Source organism: Gymnoscopelus microlampas, assembly GCF_963454915.1.
Source record: "Gymnoscopelus microlampas genome assembly, chromosome: 6".
Classification (NCBI taxonomy): Eukaryota; Metazoa; Chordata; class Actinopteri; order Myctophiformes; family Myctophidae; genus Gymnoscopelus; species Gymnoscopelus microlampas.
The window spans coordinates 19,395,094-19,417,684 of NC_139943.1; the positions used below are offsets into that span (position 1 = coordinate 19,395,094).

At 44.6% G+C, this 22,591-nt stretch overlaps 1 protein-coding gene across 1 annotated transcript; it reads right to left on the reverse strand.

Annotated features, from left to right (window-relative positions):
- Window positions 1-5,759: 5,759 nt before the first annotated feature.
- Window positions 5,760-6,932, reverse strand: LOC311046889 (E3 ubiquitin-protein ligase TRIM39-like; the record flags this gene model as incomplete). Its single annotated transcript, XM_084059469.1, has 1 exon — window positions 5,760-6,932. The coding sequence occupies one exon, from the start codon at window positions 6,930-6,932 to the stop codon at window positions 5,760-5,762; it is 1,173 nt and encodes a 390-aa protein (XP_083915595.1).
- Window positions 6,933-22,591: the final 15,659 nt, after the last annotated feature.

Genomic DNA, 22,591 nt, shown 5'->3' on the forward strand with positions numbered 1-22,591 from the left:
TGCACGAGATGTTATGCAGGTGGAAGAAGGTGTTCGCCATCCATGATGAAGACTTCGGACAGACGGATGCCGTGCAGCACCAGATACCGACCGGAGACGCTGCGCCCATACGAGAGAGGCACCGGCCGCTGCCGCCCTCCATGTACCGGGAGATGAAGACCCTGCTGAACGAGATGTTGGAGAAGGGAGTCATCAAGGAGAGTTGCAGTCCGTGGGCAGCACCTATAGTACTGGTTAAGAAGAAAGATGGCAGCTGGAGGTTCTGTGTTGACTACAGAAAGCTGAACGCCGTGACGCACAAGGATGCCTTCCCCCTACCCCGAATAGAAGAGACGCTCACCAGCCTGACGAAAGCGCAGTGGTTCTCCACTTTGGACCTGGCCAGTGGCTACTGGCAAGTAGGAATGGATCCCCGGGACCGGGAGAAGACCGCCTTTACGACCCCCCTGGGGCTATTCGAATTTCAGCGTATGCCGTTTGGGCTGTGTAATGCCCCCGCGACCTTTCAGAGACTGATGCAGCAGTGTTTGAGTGGTCAGGTGACGGAATCCTTGCTAGTGTATCTTGATGACATTATAGTATATTCACCTGACTTCTCTTCTCACCTACAGCACCTCGAGCTCGTATTCCAGCGCCTGTGGAGACATGGACTGAAGCTGCGGTTAGACAAATGCAAACTTCTGCGGAGGGAAGTGAAGTTCCTGGGCCATGTAGTAGACCAAGAGGGAGTGCGACCTGATCCGGAGAAAGTGGCAGCGGTGCGAGACTGGACACCCCCCTCTACGGTCCGCGAGGTCCGCGCTTTTCTAGGTTTAGCGGGCTACTATAGGCGTTTCGTGTCCTCTTTTGCCGCCATGGCACGGCCCTTAAACAACCTATTGATAGGAATCCAGAACGATGTAAAATCACACCAGTGTAAAGTAGAGTGGACTTTAGAGTGCCAGCGGGCGTTTGATGCGTTAAAGAGTGCCCTCACACAAGCTCCGGTGTTAGCCTATGCCGATTATACCAAGCCTTTCGTGGTTTACACCGATGCAAGTGGCCGTGGATTGGGGGCGGTTTTAGCGCAGGTCCAAGATGGTCATGAACGTGTAATAGCGTATGCGAGCCGTAGTTTACACCCAACTGAGCAAAACGATGCGAACTACAGCTCCTTCAAACTGGAGCTTTTGGCCCTTAAGTGGGCCGTGACCGAGAAGTTTAAAGATTACCTCACTGGCGCGCAGTTCACTATATTCACGGATAATAACCCCGTTGCGCATCTCCAAACGGCTAGATTGGGAGCTGTGGAACAACGGTGGGCTGCTCAGCTTGCGTCCTTCACGTTCGACATTAAGTACCGACCGGGCAAAAACAACGCAAACGCTGACGCCCTATCGCGGTTCCCAATACAGCCTGTAGACGTGGCGGCTGTACAGCTGACACCAGCAGCGAGGGAGGATGAGTGGAGAGAGACGCAGGATCGGGATCCAGATGTGCGCGTAGTGAAGAGGTGTGTGGAACGAGGGAGAGCTCCTAATATGGTGGAGAGGAAGAATTGGACTAGAGGAGCGCGGCAACTGTTACGCCAGTGGAACAAATTGATCATACAAAATCATGTGTTATATAGGAAAGTGACCGATCCCTATACCAAAGAACAATACTCACAGATCATTTGTCCAGGTTCACGCAGAGAGGAGGTGTGGAAAGGGATCCACGCGGCCGCGGCGCATGCTGGGTTGGAGAGGACCTTGGCCCAGCTGCGGCGTCGGTTCTATTGGCCAGGCATGGAGGGAGCGGTGCGTCAGTTACAACAGGGTTGTGTCGCCTGCAGCCTGCAGAGGAACAGGTCAGAGCCCCGGGCCCCCTTACAACCCTTTGAAGTCTCATATCCCTTAGAAGTAATAGCTATTGATTTCCTCACACTAGGTAGGCCTGCTGATGCGTGGCAGAATATTCTGGTGGCTACTGACTTATTCACCCGGTTTAGTTGGGCTATTGCCACCCGTGACCAGACTGCGCAAACCACTGTCCGCGCGTTATGGACGCACATCATCCAGCCGTTCGGGTGCCCGGCCCGGTTCCACTCGGATCGAGGCCCCAACTTCGAGTCCGAGTTAATGCACCATTTATGTCAGACTTATGGTATTGCAAAAAGTCGCACCACTCCGTACCACCCGGCTGGGAACGGTGCGGTGGAACGGTTTAATCAGACGTTATTGAACATGTTACGCTCGCTAGACACTGATAAACAGGGAAGATGGAATGAGCACTTGCCCGAACTAGTTCACGCATATAACAACACGATCCACAGCGCTACGGGTTATGCCCCCGCTTATTTGATGTTTGGCCGACACTTGAGGCGCCCTGTAGATGTCCAGTTAGGGGTGCAGACGGCGCAAAATCGCATGGAGGTGGGTGGTTGGGTACGGGACCACCAGCAGCGAATGGCGACCGCCTATAGGACAGCAGGGGAGAGGATGGAGGAAGCAGCGACGAGGAGAAAACAGGTTTATGACCGTAGGGCCGGTATTACGCCGTTATTACCAGGAGAACGAGTGTGGATTAGGAATCGGAAGAGGGACGGGCAGGGGAAATTGAGTACGTGGTGGGACCCCGAGCCTTACGCAGTGATGGAACAGGTGGGAGCTACGGGGTTGGTGTACCGAGTTAGACCCGAGAAGGGGGGGCGAGAAAAGACCATACATAGAAATGCGTTGAAAGTGTGTGTAGCCCCCAGGTCGTCCCACGAGGACCCCCCAGCTGTAGTGCAGCCCGAGCAGGTAGAAGCAACAACGCCGCAGTACTATGGGTTTTTCTCCGTCCCGAGAGCACCAGACGAGCCACGGCGCTCGGGAAGAGCAAATATAGGCCAGCCACCCCAGAGGTATGGACATGATTAGGGACAGTTGCAGGGACTGGCAACGGAAAAGTGGGGGGGGATGTGACAGGGTCAAAGCAGGGGGGTGAAACCATTTTGTAACATTTTTTATTGATGATGAAAAACCTGTATTATGCACTTAAAAACATCATTCTCTTAAATGTATTTTTGCACTGCATGTTTTATGGTTGACAATGTATTTCCCCCCGGTCCCCGAGCCACTTGACATTGGACTCCCCTATAGGCTGCGTGACATTGACCTTGTGACTCCAGACGGCCAATGTCCCCAGGTCACGCTGGTGGCAGAGCAAATGAGGGCGGAGTAGGGTGTGGCCGCCACAAATACAAAAGTAGGCGCGGGCCATTCGAACAGGAGAGAGACAGGCACACAGGGGCAGTGTGGAAGTGACAGCCAGAAGGGACGGTTGTGCACAGGAGGAGCAGACATACCACGGAGCAGAGGTGGAGAATACAGCGATCGCGGCACGTACCAAGCCACCAGCAGCGGACGGTGAGCAGACGGCGCAGTAGCAGCAGAGACGGGGAGGACAGACAGACGAACCCAGGAACGGAGGAGAGGTCCAGTTGGCGATAACGTTGCGCGCTTCATACACTCATAGCCAGACACCTGTCTGGCTTGCGAGTAAGTGTTCTTCTATGCAACGTTACCTTTACAAACCCACGGTCCTAAACCCCATATGTGAAATATACCTGAACAGATGAACTGGTTCTAGTTTCTATGATTGCAGGCAATACGCACGAAGACAAGAAGAGACAGTGATTCTTGGCCTAAACCCCCGCTCCAGTTAAACCCCATACAAGGACATTCCCACCTTTTGCATTGAACCGTGATGAGTATATGATATAGCATTTGAATTGGCACTTGGCACTTTACTGCTTCAGTAATAGTTGGCACTTTAACGCTAAATTCATTATTTATTTGCTATAGGTTGCACAAGCCCTGTTTGTTTTAAGTATTTTGTGATTGTCTGTATTCCTGTATTTTAGTTAGTTAGTGGGCGCATTAGGAGGTTGAGGGTTTTAGTGTAGTGTTATATTGTGTTTATGTTTTTCAGTTTTAAGGCTTATAGATGCCAATGTTTTAGCTTAATAAAATCCGTTACCTTTTTATACAAACCTGTGTCCGTCCAATTCTCTTGTGGGATGTTGCAAAGTGTTGTTCTTACCTGGGCAAAACTGAACCTGTGAATAGCCTAAGACATTGTTATAGAGGACCCTACCTCTTAAATAAAAGGGTGGCGTAGTCTTGCAGTAGAATCACCATTATTATCCTCACAATAATTACGCACCCCGCACTTTATTGTGCACTCTATATTTTATTGTTGTGAGCTTAAATGTGGATGATAAATTACTTATTGGAAAAGGTCAGCATTCTGAAAAGAAGTGGCAAAGTTACATGTGACAGCCTGGCCACCGTCACACACGCTTATGAGAAACAACACAAATAAAACCTGGTGAAACACAACGCGCAAGATGAGGATACAGGAAACATTCAGTCTAAATGTCCAGTTTGCTAACCTTCACAACAACTACTACTTTTGTATTTGAAACCTTACATTTCTCTAAATATTATAAAATTTCACGACAGCTTAAGTACAAAAATATATCATTTATGAAAAGGCAACTAGCCTATACAGTGAAGTCGGACTGAATGACTGAAACCTTGTATTGTGAATTGTACTTCCATGTACTGTTTCTCATGTCTTACTAAATAAAGTAACATCTTTTCTTTTTTTACTCTCTTTGTGTGGGGATTATCTGGCACATGTATGTATCTGTTATGAAAGAGAAATTGCATCATGAGTGAAACGGCTATAGTCCATGGGAAACCATAAACCTACGTAGGCCTACATCTAAATGAGTTACCATATTTACTTACAAATTTCAAATTACAAAGCCTTACAAGCTATATATTTCTGGGATGCATAGTAGTTGAAACTCCACAAGATATCCACAAGATATACTATTATATATATATATATATATTGTTGCTGTCATTATATGGCCATGACACGGCCTCTCTTTCTATCTCGCGCTCTCATTCTATTTCTGTATGTAATGTTTTATATAAATAAATAAATAAGTTTTATATATAAATATTGCGGGTTTTAGCGCATCATCCCGCGGGTTCATTTGGTCATTTAATGATAAAATTAACCCACGGGATGATACTAAATCTTTCATCATCCCGCGAGTTCATTTTATAATTTAATGATGAAATTAACCCGCGGGATCCGGCCATGGTTGAACCCCTGTGGATTGATCTGCGACGTGTTTTTGTTGACTGTTTTTGTCGAGTTTATATACCGTCACCTTTTACAAATAGCGGGCCACTTCCGTCAAACGATACGCTTGCTTTCACATTGCAGTGTACCGTCCCCGAGGACGCAAGAATCGCACCCGAGACTACCTCCCGAGGTGGTTTCGGGTACGGAACGGCGATCCGTTTCGGGGAACGATGCGCAACATTCACACTAGCGCGAAACCTTCCAAGCGGTCTCGAGTGCGCACCCAGGACCATAGTGTGAAACCGCTGACTCCTCCTTGTAAGCTGTGGTGGTTTCAATAAGGAAAACACTCATGTTTAGGGTTAAAGTATTTATTATAACACTCACAACAAAACACCAAATACAATTAAAAGACAACTATAAGATAAAAACTCAGTTAAAAGACAGAATCAGCACTAAAACCTAGACTTTCTAAAAGTGTCAACATAATATACTCAAAACTGAATGTCAGTTACATTTTGAGTATCATTTTGTTAGGGAGAACTCACTAAGCCACAAGGTCAGCTGACAACAATTTTAGGGTCTCTTGTGTTTTGGTGTGCAGGGGAAACACCAAAATAGGTTGAGGTTGGGAATCACATTGACTGGAGTCAATTTGGGAGACGTAGTCGTAGAGGAGAGATAGTCAGAGGCTTCAGATCAGATTGAGAGCGATCAGATCGAGTGCACAGGTATGGATGCAGACTCTGATTAAAGCACTGGCCAAAGAACGTGTAGATGTGAGAGTTCGCATCCACATTATAAAAAGAGACCTGTCCCACATTCAAGTCTACAAAAAACCCCACTGCCTGTGGTCTCTCCTTCACAAACAGACTGAATTCAGAAGACACTGAGCCATATGCTCGATATTGGCCAGCAACCAGCACCATGACCCAGCATCCGTTCCTAACAGACATGCTGACAGGAGTCTTTCTGTTAACAGACACTCTTGCCACTCCTACAGCCCAACTAGTCTTTCCCTTTACCTGAACCTCAAAGTAAAACTTTGAGTAAAACCCTGATGAGAACCCTTTCTTTGACAACACTGCGTGATGTTTAAATCTCTTTTTAGTATCAGGAACATTCTGAGGCGTTGCCCCAAGAATCACCGATTTCCCATCCGGGGACACGATGAGGTCACAGTGTGCAGTGTCTGGGTCAAGAGTCACATCCACTGAATAAGCCTTCAGCCTTTTGCAGCTCTTCTGGATTTCCTTATCCAGAAGAGCTGCACATCTTCTCACGCAGGTGGTGTCAGGCAGATTGAAGTCAACCATGGTGTTCTTCTGGTCCTTGTTTAGCAGAGCGGGCAGGCTTGACAGGAACAGGACAAGGTGATGGTGATCATCAAGGCGATGGTGATGCTCCAAGTCAACACATTTCTTGTTGAGCTCAGCGATTTCCATGTTCAGTTCTTTAATAAAACCCTCCGCTTGTCGCTCTGCTGTTTTATACCGGTCCTCAATCACCTCAACCAGGTCTGGCCTGGAGTGGATCAGCTGCTCATTGAAGAGTCGTGCTCTCTTGGTGGAGCGTTTGATCTTACTGATCCTCTGTGACCGTGCATTTATCACACTCTGCACTTCTGCAAGTTTGGATTCATATTCTCTCTCAAGTGGTATAATAAGGTGATCTTTGTGGTCCGTTTTCATGCAAACACAAGTCTGGTCTGTCTTACAATAGAGGTCAGGGAGCCTGTGATGGTTCTTGCACAAACTGTCTTCAAGACCTGATACAGGAGCAGTGTGGTGCTCGTCTGATACAAGAAACCTGGCAGTTGCCATATCTGGAAAGAGAAAAGACAAACAAAGCATTTGTCATATGAATCTTAAAGCCATTTCTATTCATTTACCTTTAGTGTCCCTATTACGGGGCCAACATTCAGTGAAAATAGCCACTCTAAAACTCACAACACTTTAAGAGCTTGTAGATCGGCCATTTTCAGCAACAATATTTAGTTTAGAGAATAAACAGGAGGGGATCTAGTACAGAGCCCTTTGGAATCTGGTCAACCAAGTATAAGGTTTAAGTGGTTAAACCAGGTGGTGTAAAGTAAATTTACTCAAGTACAATGTTTTGGTAGTTTTTATTTTACTGGAGCATTTCCAATTTTCAGTACTTTCACAGTTTACTTCTACTCCACTACACCTCAGAGGCAAATATTGTACTTTTACTGCACTACAATTATGTGAAAACTTAGTTACCATTATTACAAAACATACATTAACCACTTCAGCCCTGTATAAAACTTGGCCATTTAGATAGCTCACAAAGCCATGTATTGTGAGCTTGTAGATCTGCCATTTTCAAAACATATTTTTTTAAACTGGTGAAATAGGACGTTTTGCAGGAGTACTTTCTACTTTAAGTACATTTTGATACCAATACTTAAGTACTTAAGTACTTTTACTAAGTACATTTTGAAACAGATTTTTACTTAGAGTATTTCTACATTGCAGTATTGATACTTTTGCTTTGAGTACTTTTTCCACCACTGGACCAGGGTACCCCAGGGCTAGTATTTCCATCTGCACTAAACCTCTGTTGAAAATAGCAGTTCTACTCGCAACTATGCCTTGTGAGCTTGTAGATCTGTTAGTTTTGCAGAATGTTTGCCCCAGAAGAGAAACACTAGGCTTCAAGTGGTTAATCTAACATGCGTTTTCCCATAGCACACAGTTTGAAAAGACTTAGTGTAAACAAGTGAAGAATGACATTAGATTATTAATGAATGAATGAATGAATACCTTCTCTTTCCTCGAACTGTGGTGCAAGTTTCAAAATAAGAATTCCCTCAACAGGCGGGTTCAGGCAGGGTGGATGTAGTTGAAGTCTAACCTATGGACAGTTCTCTAAGCTTTTTGACAAGTAAACACAGCTGAAAGTAATCACATTAATTGCGGGTGTGTTTCATTTAGGTGTTAAAGGACAACTTCACCACTTTTCAACATATCTTCATATAATAGGTCCTCACTAATGCTCATGAAAAAAAGATACAATTTTTTTCTACTTGGTCTGTCTCATAGGAGGGCTGTGGACAGTCCAGAAACCCGTCTACCAGTGACATCATCGTTAGGCAGGATTTTTTTTTCCAAAAAGATTACAATTTTTTTATTCTGATTTGTATTAAGGCGAGAACAATAGACCAATTAATTGTTTACTAACATTGAGACTGGATGCGCAGGTGATTGTTTCACGCAATCAATTTCCAACCTGTTGTTTCGGGGTGCGCTAGTTTCAGCACAACCCAACCCCCTCTTGTGTGTTGGCTAGTGTGGCACGTCCTGGCGAGACCTGATAGAATGGGTTTCATTTAGCGCATACTGGTTGCACGCATACTGGTTCTTATCAGTGTGACGTCGTCTGTTAAGGGGTCTATGGCTTCTATTATTGCATTGCAACTTTCCAGGAATACAAAGCCGGCAGTTTCTATTAGCTTGGATTCCCCATCGATGATGTCACTGGTAGACGGATTTCTGAACTGTCTACAGCCCTCCTCTGAGACTGATTTGAAAAATGTTTTACCATTTTATGATGAGCATTAGTGAGGACCTATCATATGAAGATATGTTGAAAAGTGGTGAAGTCGTCCTTTAATGTGTGCCAGCATGCATGGCTCCTGTACTGTTATCTTCTTGCTGGCACACAGAACATGTAAATGAAACACACCCACAATTAACTTTTAGCTGCGCGTTTACCTTCCCATGAGAAGAACTTTGGCTGTGGTAGTGTGGTGAAGTTAGCCAGAATGACCACAAGATGTCAATGTTGTTCAATATTCTGGGATGTAATTGTGAGGTGTGTGTGTGTGTGTGTGTGTGTGTGTGTGTGTGTGTGTGTGTGTGTGTGTGTGTGTGTGTGTGTGTGTGTGTGTGTGTGTGTGTGTGTGTGTGTGTGTGTGTGTGTGTGTGTGTGTGTGTGTGTGTGTGTGTGTGTGTGTGTGTGTGTGTGTGTGTGTGTGTGTGTGTGTGTGTGATTCATGTACTAGTTTGTTGGTTCTCAACATGTGTGTCGGCCCCATCCGGGGGTAATCCATCAGGTCTGCAACTGCAACCAATCGGTCATTGACCTCTAGGACCTAGACTATATATGTCTATAGGGACAGGACAGGATAAAGTCAGGGATTTAATATCCCAGACATCAACATGTTGAAATAATCTCTGGTACACTTGCATTTCATGAATCACAGTATAACATTCAATATGAATGCTGAGGAAAACAAATCAACTATTTCTAAATGACTGAAGTTTTTTTGTGCATTCAACACTTGGTTGAAATAATCTGAAAGTCAAACACCATTTTATACTGTACTGTAAGTCACAAAGTTTGGTGTAACAGGAAACAGCCGTTTAAAGTTCAGAAAGTGATTTGTCGTTGCCACCTGGCGGTACGATTGAACGATTTCACTGTTTCAGAATTCTGCATATTTTTTCCTTCCCAAATGATACTCTCCAGGGTCTTTCCTTTTTACAGTCTATTGGTCGAGCCCTCCTCCAGTGGCATATCCATGCATGTACGTTTGTGTGGGACATCCTCGTGATCAATGTCCATTAATAGCTCCCACATTTCAGAATCTTTACAGACTGTTGGGAATGAGAAAAATATGTAATCTTTGCAATGAATTAACAACCACACTTAATCAGATCAAACAATGTCAGCTGGTGTGTGTGTGTGTGTGTGTGTGTGTGTGTGTGTGTGTGTGTGTGTGTGTGTGTGTGTGTGTGTGTGTGTGTGTGTGTGTGTGTGTGTGTGTGTGTGTGTGTGTGTGTGTCTGTGTGTGTGTGTGTGTGTGTGTGTGTGTGTGTGTGTGTGTGTGTGTGTGTGTGTGTGTGTGTGTGTGTGTGTGTGCCTCCAGTCTGTGGAATAACACTGGTATGAGAACAGAATATTTCCCAGATAAAAATAAACTCACACTAAATAAACATGGAGCAGATGTGTCAAACCTCGATATGTATAGGCCTACCCTATGAAACATCTTCACAAAGATTGCATCTGCCATCTATCGTGTTGCTTTCTCTCTGTTTACTAATTAATGAACTCATCAAATAACTAATAACTAATCGACTGTCTGACATCCAGAAAACAAGAAGGTCAGTGAAGATGAAGAATAGAATAGAATAGAATTCAATGGTCTTTTGAATACAAACAGAGTTTTAGTTTTATGACCTGCATGTCCTCACATTTCTGTGTAATTCCTGACCATCCAGATGAGGGAGCCACTCATCGTTCATTGTACCAAGGTGCTGAAATGAAAGCATACACTATAGGTGAAAACCTCGGGCCTTATCCCTTATGTCTAATCTTATTAGGCTTTTATTTACATTTTTGGAAAACATTTTAAAATAGTGAAAATAACCGATCTACAAAGTTCACAACGCATTGATGTAGATGGGCTAATTTGACAAATTTAAAATGTTTTCAGAAAATTCTATTATGATGAGATCTTTGGCGCCCCCTCAAAGGGGTCTCGGAAGCCAGGGTTGGGAAACACTGCACTAGGGGTTATATGGCAACTGACCAATTGGCACAAGTTAAATCTGTATCCTCCCTATTAGTATAGCTGTTTGGCACTAAACTTGGCATTAAACATACTGTTTAACTTGTACTAGTGTTCTCTGTTACTAGTGTTCTATAACACATTGGTACTACTGTTATTTAACAGATTGTACTAGTTTTCTATAACAGAATGGTAGTGTGATGCTCTACGATGTGAGAGTGCGTTCTAGCCAACACCATCTTGGGACTCCTGAATAGCTGCCCTCCACACTCTCCTATCTAACATCAGGGTCTTGAGCTCTACAGTGTTGTTAGCTAAGATATCGCACAGCAGTGCATCTACGTAGGCGGTGCGCTTCTTGCCTTTCCTGGCTTTGCCCTGGGTTGGTTTCGGTTTGCTTGCCACTGGGTGCCTGACGCAGTGCCCTGCCAGCCTCCTCCTTCTCTCTCTGACTTTGTCTGTGACCCGAGGTCACAGTCCCTGTAGAGAACCACATTTCTAATGTGTTCCGTCCATGTGACACAACCTAGTGCCATTCGTAGCATTCTTGTGTGGACTCCATCCAATTCCTGTTTTGCTGTGAGGGTCCATGTCGTCTCAGCCCCATACAGCAGTACTGTGGCAGCGGTGGCCTAGTGGTTAGAGGGGCGGCCTTGATACCGGAAGGTCCCTAGTTCGATTCCCCAATTCATCACATCAATCATGAATCACCGCTGAATAGCCCTTGAGCAAGGCTTCCATGCAGGGTCCGGCTGGAAACAAGCTTCGTGCTTAGTCCGACACCCTGGGTAAACAACAAACTTTGCTTTGCTTTGACTCCACTGTAGCTACGAACAGCCGCCTCTTGAGGTCTTCTCCCATGTCTGATTTCCACACTCCTTATCCCATGCAAGACCGGTAGCACTACTGTTATAACAGATTGTACTAATTGTTCCTAATGTTCTATAACCGATTTCTACTAGTGTTCTATACTAGACTTGTACTAGTGTCCAATAACAAGTGTTCTATAACAAATTGATACTAGTGGTGCTGCATTGAGTCTCTAGGATGGAACATACTGCACATAGACAGTCTCCGGTGGGACTGAATCTATAGACAGCCTCTGATAAGGCTGTGTCCATTGTCAGTCGCTACCGATGACTCTATCTCCAAGGTATTGCATGCCACCCTCTCCCACCTAGAATACAACACGGATGGGGGATATGTCAGGCTGTTATTTATTAACTACTATGAACTACATGTATCTGTATCTATACTTGTAACTTGAACTGCTATGCTGTCTCTGCCGCATGAATTTCCCTATCCCTATAAGACGTACAGTACATACTAGTCAGTCTCTGGCTAGAGAGTGTCTATAGCCTCTTATAAGGCTGTGTCCACTCCATAGTCGGTCTCTGGTTTTAAACATGAGACTATAAACAGCCTCTTATAAGTCGGTCTCTGGTGGCACAGAGCCTATTGGCAACTTATAAGGTGGCTGAGGCGTGGCAGTGGACTCCCATTCTCCTATAGATGGCAACGTATAAGGCCGTGACTTTAGTCGGTCTGTGATGGAACAGAGCTTATAGACGGCTAAAAGGCTGTGTCTGTAGTCGGTCTGCAGCAACTTATAAGGCCATGTCCGTTGTCGGTCTCTGCTGGGTAGCCAGACGGACTGGCTGCTGTGGCTAATGTGGGCCTGGCAGTCTGACAGGAGAATGTGGAGAGGAGGCTCCCAATCCCATCATGTAACAGGGGAATGAGTGCCCAGTCTGTGCAGTGGCATAAGGAATTAGTGTTCCCTAAAAGCCAATAAGCGACTCTTCTCTCCTCTTCTCTCTCTCCTCTCCCCAGCTTCACTTCCTCTCTTACTCTAATCCGGTCTCTCTCCCTGATATCCACTCCCCCTCCTTCCTCCTCCTCACCCTCTCCTGCCTTTCATCTCTTCACCATCCATCTGCTCTTCTGTTCTGCTCCTTTCCTCTTTTCTTCCTCTTCTCCCTGACTCTGTCTGTCTGTCTGTCTGTCTGTCTGTCTGTCTGTCTGTCTGTCTGTCTGTCTGTCTGTCTGTCTGTCTGTCTGTCTGTCTGTCTCTCTGTCTGTCTCTGTCTGTTTCTGTCTGTCTCTGTCTGTCTCTGTCTGTCTCTGTCTGTCTCTCTCTCTCTCTCTCTCTCTCTCTCTCTCTCTCGCGCGCGCCCGCACACGCACGCACGCACGCATGCACACACGCACGCACACGCACACACACACACACACACACACACACACACACACACACACACACACACACACACACACACAGCATCTCTGGCAACATTCAAGCCTCTTTAAGGATTCATTAGAAATTATGTAATGTGACTGAAAAAAAAATGAATGTGATGAAACATCTCTGAGAAGCTCTTTCTTCTTCTCCTTCAGAGTTCGTCGGGTCGACGGGTTCCTCAGTAAGACCGACTGATTGAAGTTGCAAAGCTGGAAATCATTTTCTCTTAAAAGTCTTAAGATGACAAGCCATATGGCTCAGGGTTCTTAAATCAACTAACATGTCATTGGAATAGATAATTAATCAGCTTTATTGATTTGTCTTATCTAAGAAGGCATTGTACCAGACAAAGTGTCTCCTTCCTGCATGTGGATTGGTTAAATAAAAATGTGTGTTGCTTTTTTGCATTAGATACTATTCAACTCTAACAACTCTAGTAACCATTGATGGGTACAATATAGCATCAACTGAAATTAATTGTGTCTCACCCATGAATATGAGTATGAATAAAAGTGGCTCCCATGGTGCTGCACCCTTGGCAGCAGATTGAGTTAGTAGCCGTCTTGGATTTGGACAGTCTGTGAAGAAAACGGGCCTTTGTCTGAGATTTATAGTGCTAATCTCGACAGCGAGAAGCAGAGAGGAAACCCGGGGTGAATAGTTTTGTATACAACTGATTTATTAGCAAATGTTTGTAAATGATAGATTTGTGTTTGTATGCGGTATTTCTATTTTTATTTGGTTTGTTCATTCATTCGGCTGTTAGCAGAAAGCATCTTTAAAAATATAAAATCTTGATATGCCTCACAACAAAATACAGAGATGACAGACAGGACTGTGTGTGCGTGTGTGTGTGTGTGTGTGTGTGTGTGTGTGTGTGTGTGTGTGTGTGTGTGTGTGTGTGTGTGTGTGTGTGTGTGTGTGTGTGTGTGTGTGTGTGTGTGTGTGTGTGTGTGTGTGTGTGGCGGTAGTGAAGACTGTTAAAAAATGTGTCCTGTTACTAAATTAACTTCATTGCCAAATAAAAACCGTTAAACAGGAAACTTCCCTCACAGACTTTCCACTGATGGGAGTGATGTGTACTTAGTCACTAATGGTGGATTAAAAGGGCAGTGCATGTTCAATGTGTGTGTGTGTGTGTGTGTGTGCGTGTGTGTGTGTGTGTGTGTGTGTGTGTGTGTGTGTGTGTGTGTGTGTGTGTGTGTGTGTGTGTGTGTGTGTGTGTGTGTGTGTGTGTGTGTGTGTGTGTGTGTGTGTGTGTGTGTGTGTGTGTGTGTGTGTGTGTGTGTGTGTGTGTGTGAGAGAGAGAGAGAGAGAGAGAGAGAGAGAGAGAGAGAGAGAGAGAGAGAGAAAGAAAGAGAGAGAGATGCCCAGAAAGGGGCAGAATGTGATCAGTTGCCATGATGCATTAACTACAGCACATAGACGTGTCTGTTATGTGACTGTGGTTGAGGTTCATAATGATCATAGAAGTACTGAGTTATGAATGTGAGTCAACTATGGTTGCTGAGTCAGGAAAACACACTGGCAGCACTCAGTGAAAGTAATGAATGAAACTGGTGAGTCAGCATCCACATGAGCTAAAACCAAACAGCCTAAAGTACATGAAAAATATAAGGATTATACAATAATCATGGTAGAATTACACCGCAAATTGTTATTACAGTATGTTGTTCACCTTTTGCCTCTTGATATTCTGGTCATCTGAGTATCATAGAGTCCATATACCACGGCAGAGGACTGGTGTGGTAGTTTTGGGTACAGCTTGGTCGCGTGACACAAGCGAGTTCCTCGCTTATCTTTGTATACAACTGGGCTTCCTTCCTGCTTTCCTCAAATAACTACTTTACCACCACCCTGAATGTTTAATGTACTCCTCCCTAGGGCTCATGTATTAAACGTCTATCTTGTAACGTGAAGTGTCTCCCTCTCCAACTCTGTTTGCCTCAACAATTACTAATTGATACAGAATTCCTCAACACCATCATTTCAGAATCCTTGTATAGGTAGGTTTTCACCTACATGTACAAGCACTACCGTAAAGGTGCACTCAGTGGAGTGTAAATCTCCGCTAGGAGTCAGTCATGCCTAAATATGGAGTCCCACATGAATTATGGCTCCCGACTGACCATAAGCTTGGATCTGAGATTTTATATTCACACAAAAAAATGGATGACTGATGTGAAAAATATTCAGGATTGCCTACATGTATAGGAAAACTGGCAGTGTGTACAAGAAATCTAACACTGATCGGTGTAGTGGTTTGTGAGATTAGCCATGGACAGACACACAGGTACACAGGGTCAAAAACATAATCTCCCCCTGCCTTCAGTCTAGCGGAGATGATGAAAAGAAAAAAGTCCCACTGAGAACTCTTCTCAGATCCACCGTCCACTGTCAATGCCGTTCATTGACTGCAGTTCACTATTGTGCCCTCAAAGCTTGTCATCAAGCTCACAGATAGACCTACTTGTAGGACTCAACAGCACCCTGTGCAACTTGATGATGGACTTCCTGACAGGCCGTTCCCAGGTGGTACAGACTGTCGCCAGTACCTCCTGCACTGACAACCAGGGCCACCCAAGTATGGGTGCTCTGCCTCTGCTTGTATTCCCCGTTAACTCACAACTGTGTGGCCAAACACGGCTCCAACCCTATCACAAAGTTTGTTGATGACATCATCACTGTAATCGACTTGATTACAGACAGCTTGGATGAGGAAGAGTGCAGGGAGGAACTAGGGCCCTATCTTCTTGTGAGTCGCCTTACCCCTAAAGGCCCTTACACACCGGGGGTGTTTTTTTCACGCAAATAATACGTTTAAAAAAAAAACCTTATAAAGTCAATGCAAGCTTCCACGGAGCGAGAAAGCAAAGCGAAAAAGCGTCCTTTATTTATTCGGAGCGAGTCCGAATTTTGTCGCCGGTGTGTAATGACGTATGGCCTAGACGTTTTAAACGTTCTAAAAGGTTTAGGTATAAAGGTAAGGCAACGCCTAAGATAAGGGCTTCAGCAAAACAAACGAGACGATCGTGGACAATAGGAGGCTGTAGGCAACACACGCACCCATTCACATTTCTGGAGGGTCTAATAAGGGCACCGCTGTCAAGGCGCTGAGACCATGGCTCTTCTTCCTCCACAAACTGAAGGGGTTCAACATGGATTCTCTGCAGCTTCTACAGGTGCACCAGAAGGTATCCTGACTGGCTGCATCAATGCCTGATAAGGAAGATGCTTCAACCATGGCCGCAAGGCTGTACAGTAGTTATTTCTTCACTTCACACATTTGAGGAATGCTGATGTTCAAGAATACCACTGCCTACAATGTTGCTACCAGCTAGTATCATAAATGTGACAATTAAGTACTTGTAAGTACTTGTACTTGAATTCTCCCCAGGCTGCGATATTAGTGCAGCTATAACAATGTGTCTGCAGGGGGCCATGTGTTCATATCCATATTCACAATGATTTGAAGTGTACAGGACTATCTACTGTGCAACAACTGGGACAGAAACATTCATAATAGCTGCTTATGGTGTTGTAGTTGAAGTCTGTCAAGAGTGATGAGAGTCCTGCACATCCAGGTTGTCCAGACTCCCCAGTGCTGCTAGCTGGGATCACACTATACAGTATACATACACATATGCATACACATGTACACCGATATACAGGAACATATTTAGCCCACTGGTGGCCATAAAGCTCCCTTTCATTTATATGGAGAGGAGCTGTAGAAAGGCCCCTTTCCCCTGATAGACAGTAAGAGGTTGTGTCAACAGAATACGCAGAAACACACGCGCACACACACGCGCACGCACGCACGCACGCACGCACGCACGCACGCACGCACGCACGCACGCACACACACACACACACACACACACACACACACACGTACACCTGGAGGAGGGGGAGATGGTCAGCCAGGCATGTGTGAAAGGAGGCTTATGACAGGATGGACATACACACACGCACGCACGCATACACACGCACACGCACACATTCAAACGCACGCACGCACACGCACGCACACACACTCACACTCACAGTCACAAGGGATGTAGCGATTCAACCAACTCATGATTCTATACGAATCACGATACGGGGATGACGATACTGTTTTCTCATAATTCTAATATTTAGTTGTTGTTTTTTAAAAGAATATCTCACACTTATTATGGTTATTATGATATTTTAAATAATTTCGTAATTTATTTCTCTTGTCTTTTCTTTGTCAAATGAAATAATGGTTCAGTTTATGGTGAACGATAGTGTCACACATCAAAAATAGTAGATCTACAAGCTCACAATGGGCCACGATGTGATCATGTGACGCACTGTGAGCTTGTAAATTTGCTATTTTCAGGCTCAGGTCTTTTTTTCACTGCCAGCTTCAATTCCACCGCTTGGACGGCCTCTCTTCGGCTCCATGTTTTTCTTGAATTTGCAGGGGCCCCCTGTGCATTGTGGGATTTGAAGGCGAGTAGCCTCATTTGCTCATTTTCGTCATTGGCAAAGGCATCACAGTCCCGTCTGTATAGGAGCCTGGCAGTCATAAGGAGTACTTTTACCTTTAGTTCTGTAAGCATATTTTGATACAAATACTTTTGTACTTTTGTAAAAAGTTGTATACAGGACTTTTACTGTTTTTACATTGTGTACTTCTTCCACCACTCTAGTCCCATCTCCCCACCTTAGAAACTGGCTGGACTGCAATGTCACTCAATCCATCATGGTCTGTTAGATCTGGTCTGTTCTCCCACAAGCTCAGCATCTGAAACCATTTCAGGAGGCTACACCACTTTCCCTGAGTATACTTCAGAGGACATAAATCACTAGTCACAAAATATGATAAAAAGTTTCCTACCCATGTTAAAAGGCGTACATTCAAGGAAAAATATTATTAACCTACCGAGCCTTCTTAAAAATGTTGAATTGTATTCTCTTTCCAGTTCAGTTTATCCACTTAAACACCCAGGCACTTGTAAGGACTGGTCGTCAATCTACACCTGGTGGCTTTTGATTAAAACAGGGGTGACTAGTTTCTTTGTTTTAATGTTAAGGTTTAACACCATGTGACAAAGTTCTCAACCTCAGACTTATATAAGCCGAGTCACTGTCATTTGATATGAGGCCAGTAAGGACAGAGTCAGTAACAGGACTCCTCCCTATTCTTATACTCACCTGTATGCAATGTAAATAAACACAGACATATGAGTGCCTTATGGAGCACCTGTCTGAGGCCATATGATTCTTCTTCAGTCTAACATACCGGTACTGAGGTCTGGAAATAGTCCTCTATGCAAAATGTCATAATATATGATCGCTATTGTCTTCACCCCACCTCCATTCTTCCTCATCATTCTTCCCTCTGTTCATATACCCTGACCTCACCCTTTCATCCCTTCATCCCCTCATCCTTCATTCCTTTTATTCCATACAGGTTTTAATCTTCTATTCATTTTCTTATACAATTCTTAAAATCGTTTGAAGTCGACGTGACTCTTTAACTTACTAGTAATGGGTGAAAAGCTCATTCTGTGTCCTGCGTATAATTTCTTTTCTTTGATGGTCTACTGGGTTAAATCTTTAGTATGGTATCCTATCGAGGAGGACATGCATAATTCTATTAACTGTAACAGTAGGTGGCCTAAAATATGATTGTTTGTGGTTTTAAAGGGAAATAAAAATGTTGCAACCTCTCGTGTCTTTGCTGCACCCCCTACCCATTTCTTAAAGTTCTAGTATGAACCTTCTTTTTAAAGTTAAGCCTTAATTGGCTTGTTGGTATAAAAGCGTATTGAAGTAGTTTTATTAATAACCCCTCTCTCGGCCCGGTTATTACATAAGGCTCTTGGGGCTGATTCTGACTGCAGGGATGTTGCTTAGTGTGTATGTGTGTGCGTACAGGTATCTGTATCTCTCTGTATCTGTAAACTTACCAAACATTTAACTAACCTCAATATTTGAATGAACCTCTTTCACATCTGAATATCATGCAAACAGATTAGCTATTTTAAATCATACATTTCAAATAAAGCATTTAAAGTGTGTGTTTATCCACCCATACAACATAAGTTGCCTCAGCACTTTTTCTTCAGCTTGCAATTTGTCCCAGTGAAGAAAATCAGTGTCTGTGTGTAGTTCCTGTTGATCCCAACAGCCGGCAGACTCAGCAGTATTCCTGCTGGTTTCCAGCATGCGGCTGCTTATATTTGGATAATTTAGAGTCTGGGAGAGAGAGAGAAGACACAGGTAGCTTTGTGTTTACCTCTCTCGCCCACTCTGAGAGCGCATTCGGGTGGAGTCTGTGTTGTGTAATGCTATCAGGCTGTTTCTAACTGGATTCATGGAGAATTGCAGATAGGTCAGAGGTGAAATTCTACATACAACACACACGCACGAATGCACACACTCACGCACACACGCATGCACTCACACACAGACACACACGCTTAATTAACAAAATCCAAATGAACATGCTACAGTACCATACTATCTACAGTATGTGTTGACAGCTCCAACGTCTTTAACAGAACTTCACTGTCAAACTAACTCACTTGAACATCTAAACCAAATCAATAAAACAACATCCTTGACATTTATTGATTTATTTTTAACACAGTACCCTCTATTTAAAGTGCAGACTATGAGAACAATACTGCCTGTCTGTCTGTCTGTCTAGGTTCCCAGGGGCCTAGGTATATAAGACTGACACCTCCATACACATACACACACATATACATGCACTTATGCAGTACACATAAGTACACACAAACCGTCCCCCACCCATAAAGCCCGTCCACTCTGCACTTTTAACTGCCTCAATGAAATGTCTCGCCTTCAACACTGTAATAATGTTCAGTTCTCTGCCTGCAGACAAAGAACATTAGTGTTTCAGTTAACTTACACGTCTGCTGTGAATACTGCTATAATAATACCGGTGACACTCATGGGGGGTTATGGTTAGCATGCATAAAGGTTCACTATGGGACACCTCAGTGCTATTATAATGCACTGTGTGGGTTCTATTTGAAAGAAACATACTGTATGAACTGGTACAACATTCAGTGTATTGTGCTGTGATGGACATAGGACAGACTATGTTTCAGTATCTGATGATGACCTCAGCTTCTATTTACGTAATCTGCGTCTCTGTGGGGTGAGGGAGCCACCCTGTGTGGCTCCTGTGCACACGCACACGCGCGCGCACACACACACACACACACACACACACACACACACACACACACACACACACACACACACACACACACACACACACACACACACACACACACACACACACACACACACACACACACACACAGTACACAGTACATTCTCACATTCACGGAGGAAGTCTGCTGAATGGGCTGACATGCATGGCTCTCATATATCATACACACCAAATGCTCATTCCCGACCAAATTCCGTGCTGGTCATCTCACGCGTATACACAAATACCCAGAATGCAGTTCAACAGAGGAAGTAATATTTATAGTCCAACATCGGTATTCTTGCATTTATACGTGTATATATACGTATCTATCAAACGACAAACCTGTGCAAATAAAGGTTATTATTTCTTCAAACCTTTGATGTCACATGAGGAAACAGTTTGTTGACCCATGTGACGGAGAGTAAACCATCGAGATGCTATTTCTCTCAGGAATAACTACTGGACAAACACTGTGGAGCTACGAGCTCGGTAAATAAGAACCAAATTAGTGTGGCAGGACTTTTAACAAGCTTCCTTATAGAGATGCAGAAGGTTAAGTGTGCGTCAGAGAGGAGAACACAGCCAGTATGGAAGGCTTGTGAATAGAGCAGAGTGGGTACCATTAGAAACGGCGAGTTTTCCTTAACCTCAGCCCAATGTTAGTTCACATAACTCTGAACTCAACGCACGTAGACACAGAGGGTAGATGTGTGCGTACACACACGCATGCACAAGCATAAACACACACGTGCATGCACGCACGCACTCACACGCGTTTGTCGACTCCAGATAAAGCTTTTGCACACAAAAATATACATGCCTAATTTAAATCTCATGCACACACACACACGCACGCGCGCACACACACACACACACACACACACACACACACACACACACACACACACACACACACACACACACACACACACACACACACACACACACACACACACACACACAGTACACGCGCACACACACTCGCACACGCACACGCACACGCACGCACGCACACACACACACACACACACACACACACACACGCACACGCACACACGCACACACACACACACACACACACACACACACACACACACACACACACACACACACACACACACACACGCCTAATATGTCTTGATGTCGCTGACTTAAAGCAGGCAACATATGCTGCACATTCCCAGCCCGTATAGTCAAATCACATGACTTTCGACTGACACTTGTGATACACTAAACATGCACGACAACATTCATTTGTTATCTAACAGTCAGTTTATACCAACATTCACACCAACATTCACACTGACCTAGTAGGTCACTTGGCTAATGTGCATACTACAGTATACTGCAGGTCCTCAACATTCAGTTAGTTAAATCTTTGCTAAGGTGATGGAAGAGGGCAAGCATCACTGAGTCCAAACTGAGAGACTGAAAGAGAGAAGAGATTTCAAGTGAAACACTTGCGTTGTCCATACTGGAAGGACGTGTAAGCAAGAGCAAAAGCTAAGATTAAGTAAAACCCATAATTAAAAAGCTATGTGTTCTATTAGTACACTGCCATGATCCTTACTGCACGCCCATTGCTAGTAGTAATGGTGGAAGTATTTGATGTACAAGTACACCACCTGGACGTGATGCTAGTATGTCGCAGGGACTTATCCCCAATCCAGCCCTTGATGCTGAGTGCCAGGGAGGCATTGGGTCCTGTTTTTAGCGGTGCCAGCCGCTCTACTCTTGACTATGTCCGTCCGTATGTCCGTTTGTCCGTTTGTCCGTTATGTCCGTTTGAGCACGGGCTTTAAACAGCTATAACTCCAGTTCGCAGCATGCCAGCAAGTCCAAATTTGGTATGTGGACTTACACCACCAATTGGGACGAGCATTGATTGCTGAAGCCCCGCCCCGCCCTATTATAGCGCCACCAGGAGGCCACTGGCTTTAAACAGCGCTTTACACAGCTATAACTCCAGTTCGCAGCATGCCAGCAAGTCCCAATTTGGTATGTGGACTTACACCACCAATAGGGACGAGCATTAATTGCTGAAGCCCCGCCCCGCCCTATTATAGCGCCACCAGGAGGCCACTCATCAAAGGCACCGCTTCCTTCACACAGGGTGGGATTTTAGTATTTGGTATGACCCAGCCGGGGATTAAACACCGACCTCCCAGTCTCAGGGCGGACACTCTAACCACAAGGCGACTGAGCTGCACTGCTGTAACAAGCCACTTCAAATTTTGGCTTTATACCTCTAGGTTAGGTTTAAATTGTTTGACTGTAGGTCAGACAATCAAACAGATTTCCCCTGATTCCTTAGATCATGACGCAACTCCCATATAGGCCATGCCCATTTCTGCCTGACTAGAATTTCCACCATTTCGTGTGCTCTTCAAAACCCACTTTTTATACTGCCCCGACAGATTTTGTCCAAAACAGACACATATCAGTACACATTATCTCTTGAGTCATTTGATGAAGATGTATC